A 15,972-nucleotide genomic window follows, 5' to 3' on the forward strand; every position below is an offset into this window, starting at 1 on the left:
AGGCGAGAGGATACTGTTGAGCTTTACTTTCTCAAGCTTGTTTTACAACAAGCTAGGTTTTTTAAATGTTTGATATAAATTTTTTTGCAGCATCCCGTATACTTTTTCAAACCGCCTTGTTTCTTTGGCTTGTAGTTACAGTTTAGGCCAGTAGAGGGCGACATCTAAATGAGACAGCAGCCACTGAGCAGGGCTATTCATGCTCAGGAACGCCATTGAATGCAGATTTGAGGTGAAAAATGGGAGATTTAGTCACTGATTGACCAGAAGATCTGAAGACTGTGAAAACAGTGTTCAGATAGTGTCAACTAAGCCTTCAGTAACTTTCCATATGCCCCCCCCCACACCCCCCCGCTTTATTTTCCCCACAGCAATTAACGCCTTTTAATTTACCACAGAACTTCCACATGTAGTCAATTCTAAGACACATTCTTCACATTTTACCATCTCTGAAATTCAGGTTCATTCTATAATTGATGGCCTATAATAACTTAATTGGCAGCAAATTTTTCTGAGATAAATAAGATTAATGATGCATCTAAAATGGATAACTAATAAGAATCTGCTGTATAAAAAATTTTAATTTTAAAAAAAGTCAGTTACATAGGACCATGTATTGTCTGATTTCATTTATATGAACCACCCAGAAAAGGCAAATCCATAGAGAAAGTAGATTAGTGGTTGCCAAGGGCTGGAAGGGTTGTAGGGAGTGGGGAGTGAGTGACTGTTAATGGGGATGGGATTTCTTTTGGGAAGATAATGAAAATGTTCTAAAATTGATTGTGGTGATAGTTGCATAACTGCGAACATACTAATAACCATTGCATTGTATATTCTAAAAGAGTGACTTGTGTGGAGTGTGAATTATATAGTTCAATAAAATTGTTTTTCAAAAAAAATGATTAATGATACATCTTAAATTTGATGAAATGTGGTTTTATTTATTTATTTTATTCGTGTGTTTAATCTGACTAGACTGTATGCTCTATCAGGGCAGGGATTTTGATCTTTCTTGTTCACTGCTGTCTCCCAGTTCTTAGAACAGTGCCTGGCACATAGTAAGTGCTCAAAAAAATAATTGCTGAATTAATGTGTGGGGTCTCCCAGGAGCCCAGTCTTCATGCTTTCCTCACTCCAAGCTCATGCATCCAACAGATCTTTCCCAAGACCCCTCACCCCCATCCTGTGCCAGGCCCTGGGCGGCAGAGTGAGGGGCATAGGAATAGATCTTCCCATCTCCCTCCCAGAGCTCCGAGTCTAATGAGGGAGATCCGGGAGGCAGGGCCAGTGAGCTGCAGGCCCAGTTGATTTTGTGTGTGCCTATGCTGGTGGGTTGGGGTGCCATCTCTCTGAGGGAACCTGTACTGACCCTGTGGGTCCCCCAGGGCTATATGCAGCCACTGAAGCAGCCAGAGAACTCCTTGCTATGTGACCCGTCGCTGGTGGATGAGATTTTTGACCAGATCCCGGAGCTCCTGGCGCACCATGAACAGTTCCTGGAGCAAGTGCGGCACTGCGTGCAGACCTGGCATGCCCAGCAGAAGGTGGGAGACCTCCTTGTCCAGTCGGTGAGTGGCCCTGCTGTCTACTGCTATAGCCCCCACAAGCTCTGGCCTCTCCTAGGAGGGGCTGGGTGCTGCCATGGACCCCTCCACCCCTCCTGGAGACTGACTCTGATCCCTGATCCAACCCCAGAACTTGACCAGACACTGGTAGTGACCCCAGATCCTGGATTGACCTGAACCTGGACACTGCCCAACCCTAGAGCTTGGCTGGACTCTGGCATGGATCCCAACCCCAACCAGACACTGACCCTGACCTTGGACCCAATCCCAGTTGCTGGCACTGACCTGACCCTACTCCTGACCCTGAGCTGCCACTGACCGTGACCCAGACCTCAAATGGATGCTCTTACTGACCTCAACCCCTACCTTAACTTGAATGTAAACAGCTGCCCTGATCCTGACCCTGGACTCGGGCTTGATGTTGACACTGGCCTAGTCTTCTAGCTCTTTTCTCTATCAGGCATTTTAATAATAATGGCTATTTGGCAATTATTATGTGCTAGGCATTCTAAATACATTGTACATATCAACAGCACTAAGGAGAAAGATATGATTATTCCCAAGTTTAAAGTTGATGACTCTGGGAATTCCCTGGCAGTCCAGTGGTTAAGACTCTGCACTTTCACTGCCTAGGGCCCAGGTTTGATCCCTAGTCGGGGAAGTAAGATCCTGCAAGCTCTGCGGGGCATGGCCAAAGAAAACCCACAAAAGACAAACAAACAAAAAATAAAGTTTATGACTCCGCCATGTAGAGAGAGAAAAAGTAACCTGATCAAAGTCAGTTAGTAAGTGGTGGTGGATTCACCCCCAAGAAACCTGGTTCCAGCACCCACGCTCTACCCTACCCCGTCCGCCCTTTCACCACGGACAGGACTTCCTTCTGCCTGTGAGTTTTTCAAGATCCTACAATAGTGATTGGGACCTTAGGAAAGGTGTTGGCTTCAGAGTTCAAATAGGACTGCAAAGCAAAACTAATGAACATTCAACTAAATGTTTGTAAAACATAACAAGCCATTTTCTTTAATTGTTAAATTTAGTATTCATTTACATGAATTTAATTCCATTTGAAAAAACTTCAGTTACATTTTGTTATTTTGCCAGAATTCCCAAAAAAGCATGATGATGGATGAGAAATCCTAGCGAAACACAAACTGAATGTTTACTCAGAGCCAAATAATTCAAAAGTAAAATTGTAAAACTCCTTCCAAAAAATTCTACTAGCAAAAAAACACCTTATCTATTTTTATGTGATGTGGGTGTGTTTGCATGTGTTTGTGATGTTGTGGGGTGGACCTTGGGCCTAAGAAGGTCCCTGCTGACCTGCAAATCGATGTGACGAGAACCTTGGCCCGGTGGTGGTGGGACCCCAGCTTGAGTGCTGACATCTCCAGCCCATCACAACCCTCACTGTCACTGAGTTCATCCCCCTGCCTGGACCTTAATGCTGACCAAGGACAGCAGTGGAAGTCTATGCTGACGGAGGGCTCAGCATAGGGTGCCCTGTCCCAGGATCGGGGGCGGGGTGGTTTGAGGGGCTGTCTTCCTCCCTGAGCTGCTTCAGCCTCTGCTCTGCAACACATCTGGGGTAGGGGAACAAGTGGCCTCTATAACCTAGAACCATGGATTTGGAGGCCCAGAGGGGGCCAGAAACAGCACCACGGGTCACCTGGTCCATCCATGGTGCAGCTGAGACAGGAACTGGGGTGTCAGAACTTGCAGCCAGGGCTTCTGACCGAGAATATCCACATTTAGCCCAGCCATCAGCCAGCCAGCAGGTATTAGCCACCAGGCAGTGTGTGCCAGCCCTGAGCAGGGCTTTACTAGGAGGGATGGGAGCACCTGTCTCCTTGGAGAGGGAAGACTTGTCTTGGGGGATCAGGGAGGCCAGAGGCCAGGTATAGTTCCAGGCAGAGCCCTTGTCAGGGCAGGGAGTACTTCCTGGAGGTGGCAGAACTGGAGCTCAGCCTTAGGGTGGGTGAGATTTGGATGCGGGGAAGGACCTTCCTGGTGGAGGGAATTACATGAGCAAAAGCCACGCAGCGGGAAAGAGCCTGTGTCACTCAGAGGAGGGAGACCTGGCTGGTTGGACTTGGTGGGGTTGGAGACCAGAGGATGGCAAAGCCCAGTCAGAAGAGAGAGAACCTGGTCTGTACTCACAGAACATATCCAGGCAAACATATGTACATGTGCATATGAACACACACAGATAAGAAACATGTGTGTGCATGCACACGCTTAATCACACAGTCACACATATGACATGTACACATGACACAGGAGCACATGCCCAAACCCTTAGAGACCATTATCATTTCCAGATGGAGAGAAAAGATGTTGGCTCGCGAATCAGTGGAAACCAGGACAGGGTGAGGTGGGGTAGGGGACACCTTGAGGGTCCCCAACCTGCCTCTTCACCCACAGTTCTCCAAGGACATCCTGGTCAACATCTACTCTGCCTATGTCGATAACTTTCTCAATGCAAAGGACGCCGTGCGTGTGGCTAAGGAGGCGAGGCCTGCCTTTCTCAAGTTCCTGGAGGTACTGGGGCTGGGCAGGGGGATGGAGGCCACCCTCTGTGGGCCAGCTTTGGGGACCCCAGGAGCCCCCAGCCTGGGCACCAGAGCCCTACCCTGTAGGTCGTCTGCCCTCGGGCTGAGCTGGAGGGGCTTGCTGGGGACCTGTCCCAGGACATTTCCATCTTTGCATGTCATTCCTCACTTGGGTGCCCATCCACCCTGTTTTGGGTTTCAGCAAAGCATGCGTGAGAACAAGGAGAAGCAGGCACTGTCCGACCTCATGATCAAGCCCGTGCAGCGGATCCCACGCTATGAGCTTCTGGTGAAGGTGGGCATGGGGCTGGGTGGGCAGGTGGGCAAAGCCTGGAGGCATGTGGGGATGCAGGGGGCTCTGTGGCCCCCACTTGGTGGAGACACAGGGGTCAGGTAGGAAAGGAAGTCCTCTCTGGAGTCTACCCCCAGTCCCTCCTCTTCCAGCAGTCACTGTGGGGCCCCAGGGCCTGACAGGGGCAGCTAAGCAGAGGTCTGGTGCCCATTCCCACCCCAGGACCTCCTGAAGCACACGCCTGAGGACCACCCGGACCACCCGCTCCTGCTGGATGCACAGCGCAGCATCAAGCAGGTGGCTGAACGCATCAACAAGGGCGTGCGGAGTGCCGAGGAGGCAGAGCGTCACGCCCGTGTGCTGCAGGAGATCGAGGCCCACATCGAGGGCATGGAGGATGTGAGTGCCGCCCTGCCCCACTCCACCCATGCCTGGTTCCAACCTGGAACTGTGGCCATGTCCACGTCCATAGCAGCGTCTGCAGTGTGTTTGTGTCCATCTCTGTCTACATCTGTGTCCTCTCCCGTGTCTGTTTCTGGCCACATATCCCATGGCCTGACAACACAGCATCAAGAGGGTGGACAAGATGTTGCTTCCACTGACCTGGCCCGTGGAGCGGGGCCAAGGGGTCACCGGGGTCTGGGGAGGGGAGGGAGTCATAATGAGCCTTCAAGATCCCTTGTCCCTCCTGCCCCATAGCTCCAGGCCCCTCTGCGGCGGTTCCTGAGGCAGGAGATGGTCATTGAAGTGGTAAGAAGTGTCCCATTATCTGCCCACCTGTCGCTACCTCCCTGCTTTCTCCACACTTCTGCTCACAGCTTCTGCCCACCGGCCTCCTGCTCTTCCACCCCAGCAGGAGCCCTGGGTCACGTCCCAACTCTGCCTCTGCCTCTGGGCATGCAGGGAAGCCCTCCCCCCTCCCTGGGCCTGGCTGTCCCCTTGGGCACGGTGGGCAGGAGGGTGGGCCTCTGGGCCTGAATCCTGCGTCGGTCCCCACAGAAGGCAGTCGGTGGCAAGAAGGACCGGTCCCTCTTCCTGTTCACGGACCTCATCGTCTGCACCACCCTGAAGCGGAAGTCAGGCTCCCTGCGGCGCAGCTCCATGAGCCTGTGAGTGGCCGGGATACGGTTGGGGAGCTCGGGCAGCGGGAGCGGTTGTCCCTCCGTGGGCCCACTCCCCAGCCCTGGCCAGAGCACGCCCTCGGCTCCCCACAGGTACACGGCAGCCAGCGTCATTGACACGGCCAGCAAGTACAAGCTGCTATGGAAGCTGCCACTGGAAGACGCAGACATCATCAAAGGTGGGGCTGGCTCAGGCCTGCCCGGGGTTCTGGGCTTTGGGGGTCTTCCTCTGAGAAACCTGCCTGGAGGGTTTGCGCTGTGGTCAGGTTGGCTGGCTATCTATCTGCTTTTCTGCTTTCTGGCCTCACTTTCCCATCCTGTCCAAGGGGGCTGACGTGCGGGATCCAGTTTGTGCCCTGCAGAGCCGGACCAGTGCCTGTCCGTGCAGACCACCTTCTCACTGGGCAGGGGCCTGCCATGGGCTAGCAGGTGGACTAGGCTGCGGTGGTGCAGGGAGCGCAGACATACCTGTAGCCTTGATTCAGTGCACAAGCGCACCATAGTAGATGGTGGCGCACTGTTCTGGGCCACCAGTTTTGTGCCTGGGGAACAGACTCACTCAAGTCAGTCCAGTCAAAAGGCTGGTTGGAATGAACCTTTTGTTTGGGGCTGAGACTGTTGGGAGCTGAGGCAGTGGCTTCAAAGAACGGCTCCTCCGGCTGTGTGTGTCCGTCCCTCCCCCCTCCTCCCCCACTCCCCTCTGGGCCGGTTCTCACTGCTGTCAGCTTTCTCTGCCTCCTCCGAACTCCTGTGATCCATCATGGCCTTTTCTGCATTGTGGCCTTTCTCACTCAGCTGTTAGCCCCAGCTGCTCCAGGATGCGCAGTTCATCTTCCTGAGTGGGGTGGTGGTTCTGGGATGGTGGTGAAGGCACCTCTGGACCGGCAGGCAGGTCAGGCCCAGACTCTGTCCCTGAGCTCACTTGAGGTGGCCCTCGGGGTGAGGGAGAGGCTCACTCAGCCCCTAGGTGAACCCAGGCCTGCCCCACACGGGCCTCTATTTAGGAAGACAAGCTGATTATTGGTCCAGCTCATCTCTTCTCACCAGAGAACAGGCCGGTGGAGAAAATGACTACCTTTAGGTTAGGTTACCACACCTGGTCCAGTCAGCTGTGGCCAGAGAGGGCCAGGGTCATAGGGAAGAAAGCGTGGCTGCCCAGGTGGGGGAGGGTTCTGGGGGAACAGTTTCCCCTCAGAAGGAGCAGGAGATATCCTCAGCCCTGGCTTGTCTAATACACTCCACTGCTGTCTACTCCGCCCATTGGTGGGCCACTGGTCCAGGGCGTTCGCCCCCAGCCAGGCCTGTAGGGCCAGCTACTTGGCAGTGGTCAGGTACGGGACAGGACCAGAGGATCTAGGTCGTCAGCTCATTGCTCCCTCCTGTGTGGGGGAATTGAGTCCCTGGTCAGCAAATTTGACTGCCGGAGGCTCTGCCTGCCCAGCTGACTCCCCTGTGGGAGGCTGTACCACCCAACACTCCAGTGTCAGCTGGAGACTGCATAACCTGCAGAGCCGTCTGCTGTTTATTCTTTGTGCTCTTCCAGGGAGTCCTCCAAGGGACCGACACCCTGTGCCAGGTGGCTGTGAATCAGGCCCAGTCCCCTGCTCTTGGGCCTGGAGGTTCTGTCCAAGCTGCCCATTAACTTTGGGGTTAATGTTAACCTGAGGTCTTGTGGTTTACAAGCTGTCAGTTAGTCAGGCTGTTCCCTGCACCCAACTGCAAGTTGTGAGGGGAGGGGTGGGGAGGGGAGGGGAGGAGTGTCTGTCCAAGCCTGACCTTGTCTGTGTCTGGATCTGCCCATGGCCTTCCTCTGTCCCCACTAGGGGCATCCCAAGCCGCCAATCGAGAGAACATCCAGAAAGCTATCAGCCGCCTGGACGAGGACCTGACCACCCTGGGCCAGATGAGCAAGCTCTCTGAGAGCCTCGGTTTCCCCCACCAGGTCTGCGCCTTCTGCCTGAGATTCCCTAACCCAGTCTGAAGGAGAAATAACAGCCTTGTCATTTGCCTGAGGGAGAGGACATCGCTGTCAGTTACCTGAGGGGCAAAATACAGCCTCACCCCATCTGAAGGAAGTCATGTGTTCCAGGCCTGAGGATGGAGACACAGCTCCATCCGCAGCTGAGGGAGGAGAGAGGGCCCATCACGTCTATGGGAGGGATCCAGGCTACCTCGTGGTCTCAGGGGGGAAACAGAGTCCCATTTTCTGTCTGAGGGAAAAGGCAGACCCCCAGTCCCATCCCCAGGGCAGGATCAGGCTGTGGGGAGAAGTGAGGCCCTGAAGCCTGGGCCCTCATCCCTGCAGAGCCTAGATGATGCACTACGGGACCTCTCGGCTGCCATGCACCGGGACTTGTCGGAGAAGCAGGCACTGTGCTACGCGCTTTCCTTCCCTCCTACCAAGCTGGAGCTGTGCACCGCAAGGCCCGAGGGCACCGACTCCTTCATCTTTGAGTTCCCTCACCCTGATGCCCGCCTTGGCTTCGAGCAGGCCTTTGATGAGGCCAAGAGGAAACTGGGTAAGCCAGGGCCCGGGCCAGTGCCCTCCTCCCAGAACCTCCAGGAAGTGGGCAGCACCTTGTAGCTGTCTGTGACATCAGGAGCCAGAAATCCCGAGACTGCTATGTCCTATGTTCCAGTCCCTGCTGGTGGGAGGGTGGACTTAGACTTCTGCAGAGAAATATAGGACTTCCCCAGGACTTCCTCCTTGGCAGGGATTCTGTGGATAAGATCAGCTTAGGGCAGGGGCCCTATTGCGGGAGTGGATGGCCGGGACCTCCCCCCCAGCACCCCCCCCCCCCACACACACACACTGAGCAGGCCTGGATCAGGGAAAGCTGTTGATTGAGGTCCATAGAAAATCCTTAGAGACCTCTGGGTCTACCTCTTTCATTGTACAGATGGGAAAATTGAGGGCAAGGACAAGTAGGACATAACCCACAGCCACCTCATTCTCCCTGGAGAGACCCTGAGAGGCACGAGAGGAAGGGAGACAGGCGAGGTCAGGACCAGGGTGAGGTGGGTGCTAAGTAGTGTCTGTCTGTCCATCTCCACTACAGCCTCCAGCAAAAGCTGTCTAGACCCTGAGTTCCTGAAGGCCATTCCCATCATGAAAACCCGCAGCGGCATGCAGGTGTGTGTATGCACCTGGGTAGGTGGGGGCATGTAGTCTAAGCCAGCATGTGTTCGTGTGTTTTTGTTCTGTGTACAGCATCATGTACATGTCTTGAACATTGCAATGGCTCCCTATGTCTTTGTACAGCTCTCTGCACAAGTACATGGTCAGTGCATGTGTGTCCCACGTATATGGGTACATTTGTGCATGTATGTATCTGTTCATGTGAACAGAACTATATCATTGATGTGAAAGTGTCTCATTTATGTGCTTGTATAAGTCTGCATACATATGGACAAAAGTTACCATTTTTCACATTTGTTACACACATACATGTATGTGTGATCATATTTGGAGTAGATACATGTGTACACACATATATGAATATATGATGCCTATATCACAGAGGGATGTGTGCATCTGATGTGTAAAGAGTGTCACGTGTGCTGTATGTGTGCACGTGTATGCATAGGGTGTGTTGAGAATCCAAACACACCCACAAGGGCCTGGAGAGCAGTGTGGAGTTGGCAGCAGTTCCTCCATTCACCTTCCCCTATCCTTTGGCGCTTTCCGCAGTTCTCATGCGCAGCCCCGACCCTGAGCAGCTGCCCAGAGCCCACGCCCGAGGTGTGGGTGTGCAACAGCGACGGCTACGTGGGCCAGGTGTGCCTGCTGAGTCTGCGCGCCGAGCCTGACGTGGAGGCCTGCATCGCCGTCTGCTCCGCCCGCATCCTCTGCATCGGGGCCGTGCCAGGCCTGCAGCGCCGGTGCCACAGGTGAGGCGCCGGCCGGCCGGGGCCTGGGGACGGGGTCCCCGCCCCCAACACACACAGCGGCCGCTCCGACGTCGTGTGGGCGTGTCCTGGGAATGTGGGCGGGGCCTGGAGGGCGTGCCGGCAAGTGCGGCAGAACCTGGCTACTAGCGGCCTCGTCCCCACCGCTTCGTCTCGCAGGGAGCGGACTGCGTCTCTGAGGAACCCCCCAGAGACGGCACCCGAGCCCACCGGGCCGGAACTGGACGTCGAGGCGGCAGACGAGGAAGCGGCGACGCTGGCTGAGCCAGGGCCCCAGCCCTGCCTGCACATTTCCATTGCGGGCTCGGGCCTGGACATGGCACCAGGCCCCCCAGAGGGTGACCCCCGCCCGGAGTTGGTGCCCTTTGACAGTGACTCTGACGATGAGTCTTCGCCCAGCCCCTCAGGGACCCTGCAAAGCCAGGCCAGCCGGTCCACCATCTCCTCTAGCTTTGGCAGTGAGTATCCAGCTGGGGCTGTCAGGCAGGGTGGACTGCCCAGAGCAGGGGGCAGCCCAGCTGTTAGTGATGGGTGAGTAGGGATGGGCATAGGCAAAGGCATGGAATCAAGCCTCAGGATGTTAGCACAGAGAGCACTGGGGGCAGCGACTCTGACACCAAGGATCCAGAGAGCATGGGATAGTCCGGCTGGATCCTGAGGACCAGTTGAGGAGGACGGAGTAGAAGGGGTGGAGTGCTTGGTCCCTCTGTCCGTGGTGGTGGCTTAGAGGGGGCCAGGCTAGGACTAGGAGCCTGTAGCACGGAGCTGTCGGTCCGCAAGGTAACAAGGGCTGACCTGATGCAGAGGTCTGGGGGTGTGGGGAGAACAATGGTGGGAGGCCCTGAGGCGGGGCATGGCCCAGAAGGGTGCATCGAGGGAAGATTAAGGCCTAGAAAGATACCAGGTCTTGGGCCTGGCAGAGGGGAATGGAGAAGGAGACCTTTGTCTTCCTCAGACGAGGAGGCCCCGAGCTCCAAGGAGGCCACAGCAGAGGCTACCAGTTCGGAGGAGGAGCAGGAGCCTGGCTTCCCACCACTGTCCGGCTCCTTCGGGCCTGGCAGTCCCTGCGGCACCAGCCCAATGGATGGGAGAGCCCTTCGCCGGTCCAGCCGTGGCTCCTTCACCCGTGGCAGCCTGGAGGACCTGCTGAGTGTTGAGCCTGAGGCCTACCAGAGCTCTGTGTGGCTGGGCACTGAGGATGGCTGGTAGGGACAGGGGAGGTGCCGGGGTCGCGGTGCCAGAACCTGAGGTCCCTGTTTTAGAACTTGTATGGTGTCCTGAAGCAGAAGTAGGAGGGTTTTGGTTCAGACCTCAAGGGCACTGCCAGCCGGGGCTGCCGGAGGGTCTGAAACCTACAGGGAGGCCGTGGGATTTGGGTACCTTGGGTGGGCACCTGCCAGGAGGAGATCCTGGTGGAGGCAAGTAGGCAAATAGGGGTGACTCCAGGGATTGGTACGCCCGAGCACTTGTCACAGGTACACACCACTGATCCACAGTGTCCACGTGTACCAGTCCTCTGACAGCATCCGTGATCGCAGGAACAGCTTGAAGCTCCAGCACTCGGCCTCTGTGACCTGCATCCTGTAAGGCCCCTGGATGGCTCTTCTGGTTCAGACCCTTCTCAGCTACACATGCAGACCTCCTTCTGCACCCCCGGGTCCCCTTCCCCTTCCCTACTGGCCCCTCCTTTCAGTGGCCAGAGGCCTGCCCTAGGCTAACGGTGCCTCTCACACACCATGTCCTTGTGCAAGTCACTACCTCTTCTTAGACTCAGGTGCCCACCACCTAGAGAACAGGGGGTGGGAGGAGGTGGTCTTTCAGGAACCATAGCCATTCCATCTGCAATTCCCTGGGCCCAGGTGATCTCCTTCGGCTTCTTGAAACCCTTGATGACTCCTTTTCCTTGCCTAGGTATCTGAATAACCAGGTGTTTGTGTCTCTGGCCAATGGAGAGCTCGTGGTCTACCAAAGAGAAGTAGGTGAGTGCCCACCCCTCCCCCGCCCCCCTGGAGCCCCTTTGCTGGTATTGGATTTCCCTCTTGAGCAAGCTGGGGCCTTGGGGCCACAAGTCTACAGGTGTGACTTTGGGTAACTCCCAGGTCTTCTTTGGGCTTTGGTGTTCTCATTGATAAATGAGGTTATCAGCACCTTATTTCAGGGGAGAGTGAGGCTCAATGCAATACTAGATTGAATTTGCTGTTCTTTTTACCCCACTCCCACCCCAGGCCATTTCTGGGACCCCCAGAACTTCAAATCGGTGACCCTGGGTGCTCAGGGGAGCCCCATCACCAAGATGGTGTCTGTGGGTGGGCGGCTGTGGTGTGGCTGCCAGAACCGAGTCCTTGTCCTGAGTCCTGACACACTGCAGCTGGAGGTATTGGGGATGTCCGTGGGGTTGGGGAATTGGTGCTTGGGGTGAGCCAGGCCCACGAGAGAGGAGATGGGACCACGGGGCCATAAAAAAGCATCTGGCTGAGAGGTCAGGGCTTTCCCCTGACCCCTGTATGAATCTGGGCCAGCCCCTGTTCTTCCCAAATCCTTATTTCCTTTCTAGCTGATGAGGGCTGCAGTAAGCGCCCCATGTACATTAGAATTCTTTATTCCTCCTCCCTGCACCCAACCCCATTTCTCAAGTCAGGCATTGGCGTCTTTGGGGGGTGGACAAAGGTCCTTCCTGATGTCAGTATCCCTTAGCATTACTCTGGCCTTTAGTCCTGATTTGATTTATATATACATTAGAGATTGTCAGCCTGGTAGTATTCAGGGGTAACTATAGTTCCCTTGATTTCCCTTTCACTTACCCCGTCGTTGGCTGGGCTGGGAGTGTAGAGGTGTAGAGCCGGGTTCAGGCCCAGGTTTGTGACTGACTTGCTGATGTTCTTGGGCAGGTTCCTTTCCCTTCTAGACTTCAGTTCCCTAGCTGTACAGGGTGAAGCCATTGATTGCTCTTAAAACTCTTCAAGATTTGAACTTCTCTGATCATTAACTCACTCAAATTTCATGGGGAAAAGGCACTTCCATTTTAATTCCTGAGGTTTCAGTGGGGAGGCTCCAGTGACACCAAGGTTTGAAAGGTTAATCATCCAGACCAAGGAGCAAGGCTGCCTTTGCTGTCAATCCGGTGGGCTTTCTGGAGAGGTTTGGTGTGAGTTGTCGGGAGGGAGGGATGGGCACTGGTGAAGCACAAGGCAGGGAGGGGCCAGCGAAGGCAGGCCTGTCAGTCACCCATCTGCTCTCTACCCCCGCCCCCCAGCATACATTCTCCGTGGGGCAGGATTCCAGCCGCAGCGTGGCTTGCATGGTGGACTCCAGCCTGGGCGTGTGGGTGACACTGAAGGGTAGTGCCCATGTGTGTCTCTACCATCCAGACACCTTTGAGCAGCTGGCAGAGGTAGACGTCACACCTCCCGTGCACAGGATGCTGGCAGGTACTGACCTCAGTCTACCACTGCCCCTTCCCTTGGAGCCTTTCTGTCCCTGGTATTGAGGAGGCTGAGCCAGGGCCAGGACTCGGCCCCAGCACTGGTCTGTCTCTCACCCCAGGCTCAGATGCCATCATCCGGCAGCACAAGGCTGCCTGCCTGAGGATCACAGCACTGCTGGTGTGTGAAGAGCTGCTGTGGGTGGGCACCAGTGCCGGCGTCGTGCTCACCATGCCCACCTCACCCAGTACTGTCAGCTGCCCTCGGGCGCCTCTCAGCCCTGCTGGCCTAGGCCAGGGACACACTGGCCACGTCCGCTTCTTGGCCGCAGTCCAGCTTCCAGATGGCTTCAACCTGCTCTGCTCAACCCCACCACCTCCCCCAGACACAGGTGGGTCTACACATCCTACCCTAACCCAGGGACCTCGGCTTTGGGTTTAGGACTCTGCACTGTCCTGCCAGAAGAAGGTTAAGAGGGAGGAAAAATGTAATACAGAGCTGGAAGTGGCATATATTACAGGAAATAGGCTATAGAAACCCCAAAATAAAATCTATTAGGATACTGTGTGTGTGTGTGTGTGTGTGTGTAAAATTCTGTCCAGAGAATGTCATGAGAACGAGGGAGTGAACTACAAGCTAAGAATTAGAATATGGCACAGGAAGGGATATATACAACAGGAAATAAAACAGGACTGGAAATGATGTGTAGGGCAGGAAGTAGAGTCAGGAAGTGATGTGCAGAGCAGGAAATAGAAATAGAGTGGCAGATAGGATAGGAAAGGGACCCTGAGGATAGAAAATGAAACATATTAGGAAATGTACATGAAGGAGGTCACAGTTAGCAAAGTCTTGTTTGGCAGGACAGGAAATCGTATTCCCAAGAGGTAGTAGCTGTGGCATCAGGAATCAGGGAAGCCTCGGTCAGGAGTTGTCTGGGTCCAGAGAAGACTTAAGTTGCCTAACTGGGAAAGGGCTGTTGGAAGTGGAAAATGAGTATGAAGAGAGCCAGGTTGAGATGGTGCCACCCCCAGTCACCTCCAGGCTAATGGATCCTCCCCTCCGCCCCCCAGGCCCCGAGAAGCTGCCCTCACTGGAGCATCGGGACTCCCCTCGGCACCGAGGCCCTGCCTCGGCCAGGCCTAAAATGCTGGTTATCAGTGGAGGCGACGGCTACGAGGACTTCCGACTCAGCAGTGGGGGCGGCGGCAGCAGTGAGACTGTGGGCCGAGACGACAGCACAAACCACCTCCTCCTGTGGAGGGTGTGACCTGTCCATGGTGGCCCAGGACTCGCCCGCCCACCTGCCCTCAGCCTGCTTGCCTCTTCCAAGCCCACAGGCAGACCCCGACCAGGAGTGTCTGACCAGGGCCGCGCCCCTGCCTGCACGGGCCACCTCCCATCCTCGTGGAAGCATTCCTGACGGAGCACCTGTGGGCCAGCCGGGCCAGGGCCTTTCCCGGCCCTCTCTCTGGCTGCTCCGGGGCTCCCAGTCATGATGGGGGTGGGGAGGGGGGCACGTGGGCTGCCCAGGACCTCTGTCCCTGGAGCTTCTACCAAAGACACGGCCGGGCCTGGACCCCACAGGTCTGGGGAGGGCCATGTGCAATATTTGGAGGGTTTTCTGGGGGCAGTGGGAGGGCTAGGGGATGGAATCCTTTCCCATGTACAGTATTTATGTTTCTTTTTAGATGTGTATCTTCCCAAGCACTTATTTATGCAATGACCTGGGGCAGGGAGTGATGTGAGAAAATGACAGAAGAAGAAAAAAAAAAACGCTATTCTTGCCCTAGGAACCACCCTGGGACCCTAACTAGCCTTCCTGGAGGGACCAGTCCCCCTCTCATTATGTACGCACACACACACACTGCATGTTTGGGGCACTAAAACGCTGCCTCTTAACATACACTTTCCACGGCCTCGTCCTGACTGGGCTGCCCTCCAGTATCCAGAGAAAAGGGCCAAGTCCCCTCAGTCATCCAGAACAAGGTGATGACTACAGGAGGCAGTGACTCCCATCCCGGGGCGGGGGGGGGGGGGCTTCCCCAGGCCTTGGCATTTCCTTGCTTGTTGGCAGTGCCTTAGTGGTTTCTGAATTTGGGAACACTGACTGGGCCTTGGCCAGGGCTCTCTCCTGGCCTGAGCAGGGAAAGGGCCCTCGCTCTCCTCACAGTTGCCCCCCAGCCCCTGTGTCTCATGCACTGGCACACATGGTCACCTTGGGAGGGTGGACCTAGGAGCCCCCTCACTCTGACCACTGACTCCCTCTCTTCACACCCTCTCCTGCCAGGGGCAGCCCTTCCAGGAAGGATGCCCAAAGCTGAGGGGCTGGACATGGCCTCTTCGGCTGGGAAGGCTACCATGGAGGGCAGCCTCTCCCCTGCCCCCCGACTGCAGGAGCCAGTCTGACCCCAGCCCCCGTGCTTCTTCAGCTGCAGCTCCAATGTTCTGGTGTCAGTTGGGGTTTGTTTTTGTTCTGTTTGGTTCTGTTTTTGTTTGGGGTGGGCGGGTCATTGCGGTCTTAGACTATGTTTCTCTTGCTACCAAACAGTCATGTATTAACTTCCCTTGGATGATGAAGTTTAAAGAGTCAATAAATAGAAACACCAAATGACTGGTCCCCATCGGCAGCCGTGGAGGCCTCCTGCCAGCAACCTCAGGGCTCCCTAGCTGCGTGGGCCTCCCAACACCCACCCACTTGGGCAGAAGTGGGACTCAGAGACCCAGAAGAGTGCTGAGATGGCAAGGCGGCCACTGATTTGCTGTGTTTTCCCAGGCAGGTCACTGCCTCTGTCTGGGCTGCAGCTTCCTCGTCAGGAAAACCAAGAGTTGTGCTAGTCAGATACTTTATAACCAGGGCTGCATGTTAGAATCCCTTACAGGTTACATTGTAAGCACAAAGCATAATACATAAATTATACTTATATCTAAATACACATTTCCAGGCTCCCCCTAGCTCCTGAGTCAGTGGGTCTTGGATAAGGCTTGGAAATCTGAAGCTGACACATGCTGTAAGGGAAAAACGAGGCGAATGTGAGCCTGTCTACAACTCCAGGAATCGGTGCTCTCCAAAGCCTCATGAGGCTCGGAATCTGACAGAGGCCAAGGTGAGCAGGG

The 15,972-nt window shown here is 55.2% G+C and overlaps 1 protein-coding gene across 3 annotated transcripts in view; it reads left to right on the forward strand.

Moving 5' to 3' along the window:
• The window catches only part of ARHGEF17 (Rho guanine nucleotide exchange factor 17), a 57,827-nt gene extending 42,361 nt beyond the window's left edge, over positions 1 to 15,466 (forward strand). For 2 of the 3 annotated variants that reach the window (XM_022593760.3, XM_089915296.1), the window contains 19 exons: positions 1,386 to 1,568; positions 3,987 to 4,103; positions 4,317 to 4,409; positions 4,629 to 4,805; positions 5,106 to 5,156; positions 5,406 to 5,515; positions 5,621 to 5,706; positions 7,351 to 7,469; positions 7,833 to 8,046; positions 8,587 to 8,660; positions 9,219 to 9,418; positions 9,596 to 9,894; positions 10,392 to 10,641; positions 10,933 to 11,019; positions 11,348 to 11,415; positions 11,662 to 11,810; positions 12,690 to 12,864; positions 12,980 to 13,249; positions 13,929 to 15,466. In XM_022593760.3, coding sequence (XP_022449468.2) covers positions 1,386 to 1,568; positions 3,987 to 4,103; positions 4,317 to 4,409; positions 4,629 to 4,805; positions 5,106 to 5,156; positions 5,406 to 5,515; positions 5,621 to 5,706; positions 7,351 to 7,469; positions 7,833 to 8,046; positions 8,587 to 8,660; positions 9,219 to 9,418; positions 9,596 to 9,894; positions 10,392 to 10,641; positions 10,933 to 11,019; positions 11,348 to 11,415; positions 11,662 to 11,810; positions 12,690 to 12,864; positions 12,980 to 13,249; positions 13,929 to 14,125 — 2,919 coding nt within the window. In that variant the 3' untranslated portion in view covers positions 14,126 to 15,466. Of the gene's footprint in view, positions 1 to 1,385; positions 1,569 to 3,986; positions 4,104 to 4,316; positions 4,410 to 4,628; positions 4,806 to 5,105; positions 5,157 to 5,405; positions 5,516 to 5,620; positions 5,707 to 7,350; positions 7,470 to 7,832; positions 8,047 to 8,586; positions 8,661 to 9,218; positions 9,419 to 9,595; positions 9,895 to 10,391; positions 10,642 to 10,932; positions 11,020 to 11,347; positions 11,416 to 11,661; positions 11,811 to 12,689; positions 12,865 to 12,979; positions 13,250 to 13,928 lie in introns of those variants that run through there. The other variant, XR_016393833.1, reaches the window with a different exon arrangement.
• Positions 15,467 to 15,972: the final 506 nt, after the last annotated feature.

This window comes from Delphinapterus leucas, chromosome 7, assembly GCF_059928025.1.
Source record: "Delphinapterus leucas isolate spDelLeu-1000000601 "Yukka" chromosome 7, BTC_Dleu_Yukka2, whole genome shotgun sequence".
In the NCBI taxonomy this organism is placed as follows: domain Eukaryota; kingdom Metazoa; phylum Chordata; class Mammalia; order Artiodactyla; family Monodontidae; genus Delphinapterus; species Delphinapterus leucas.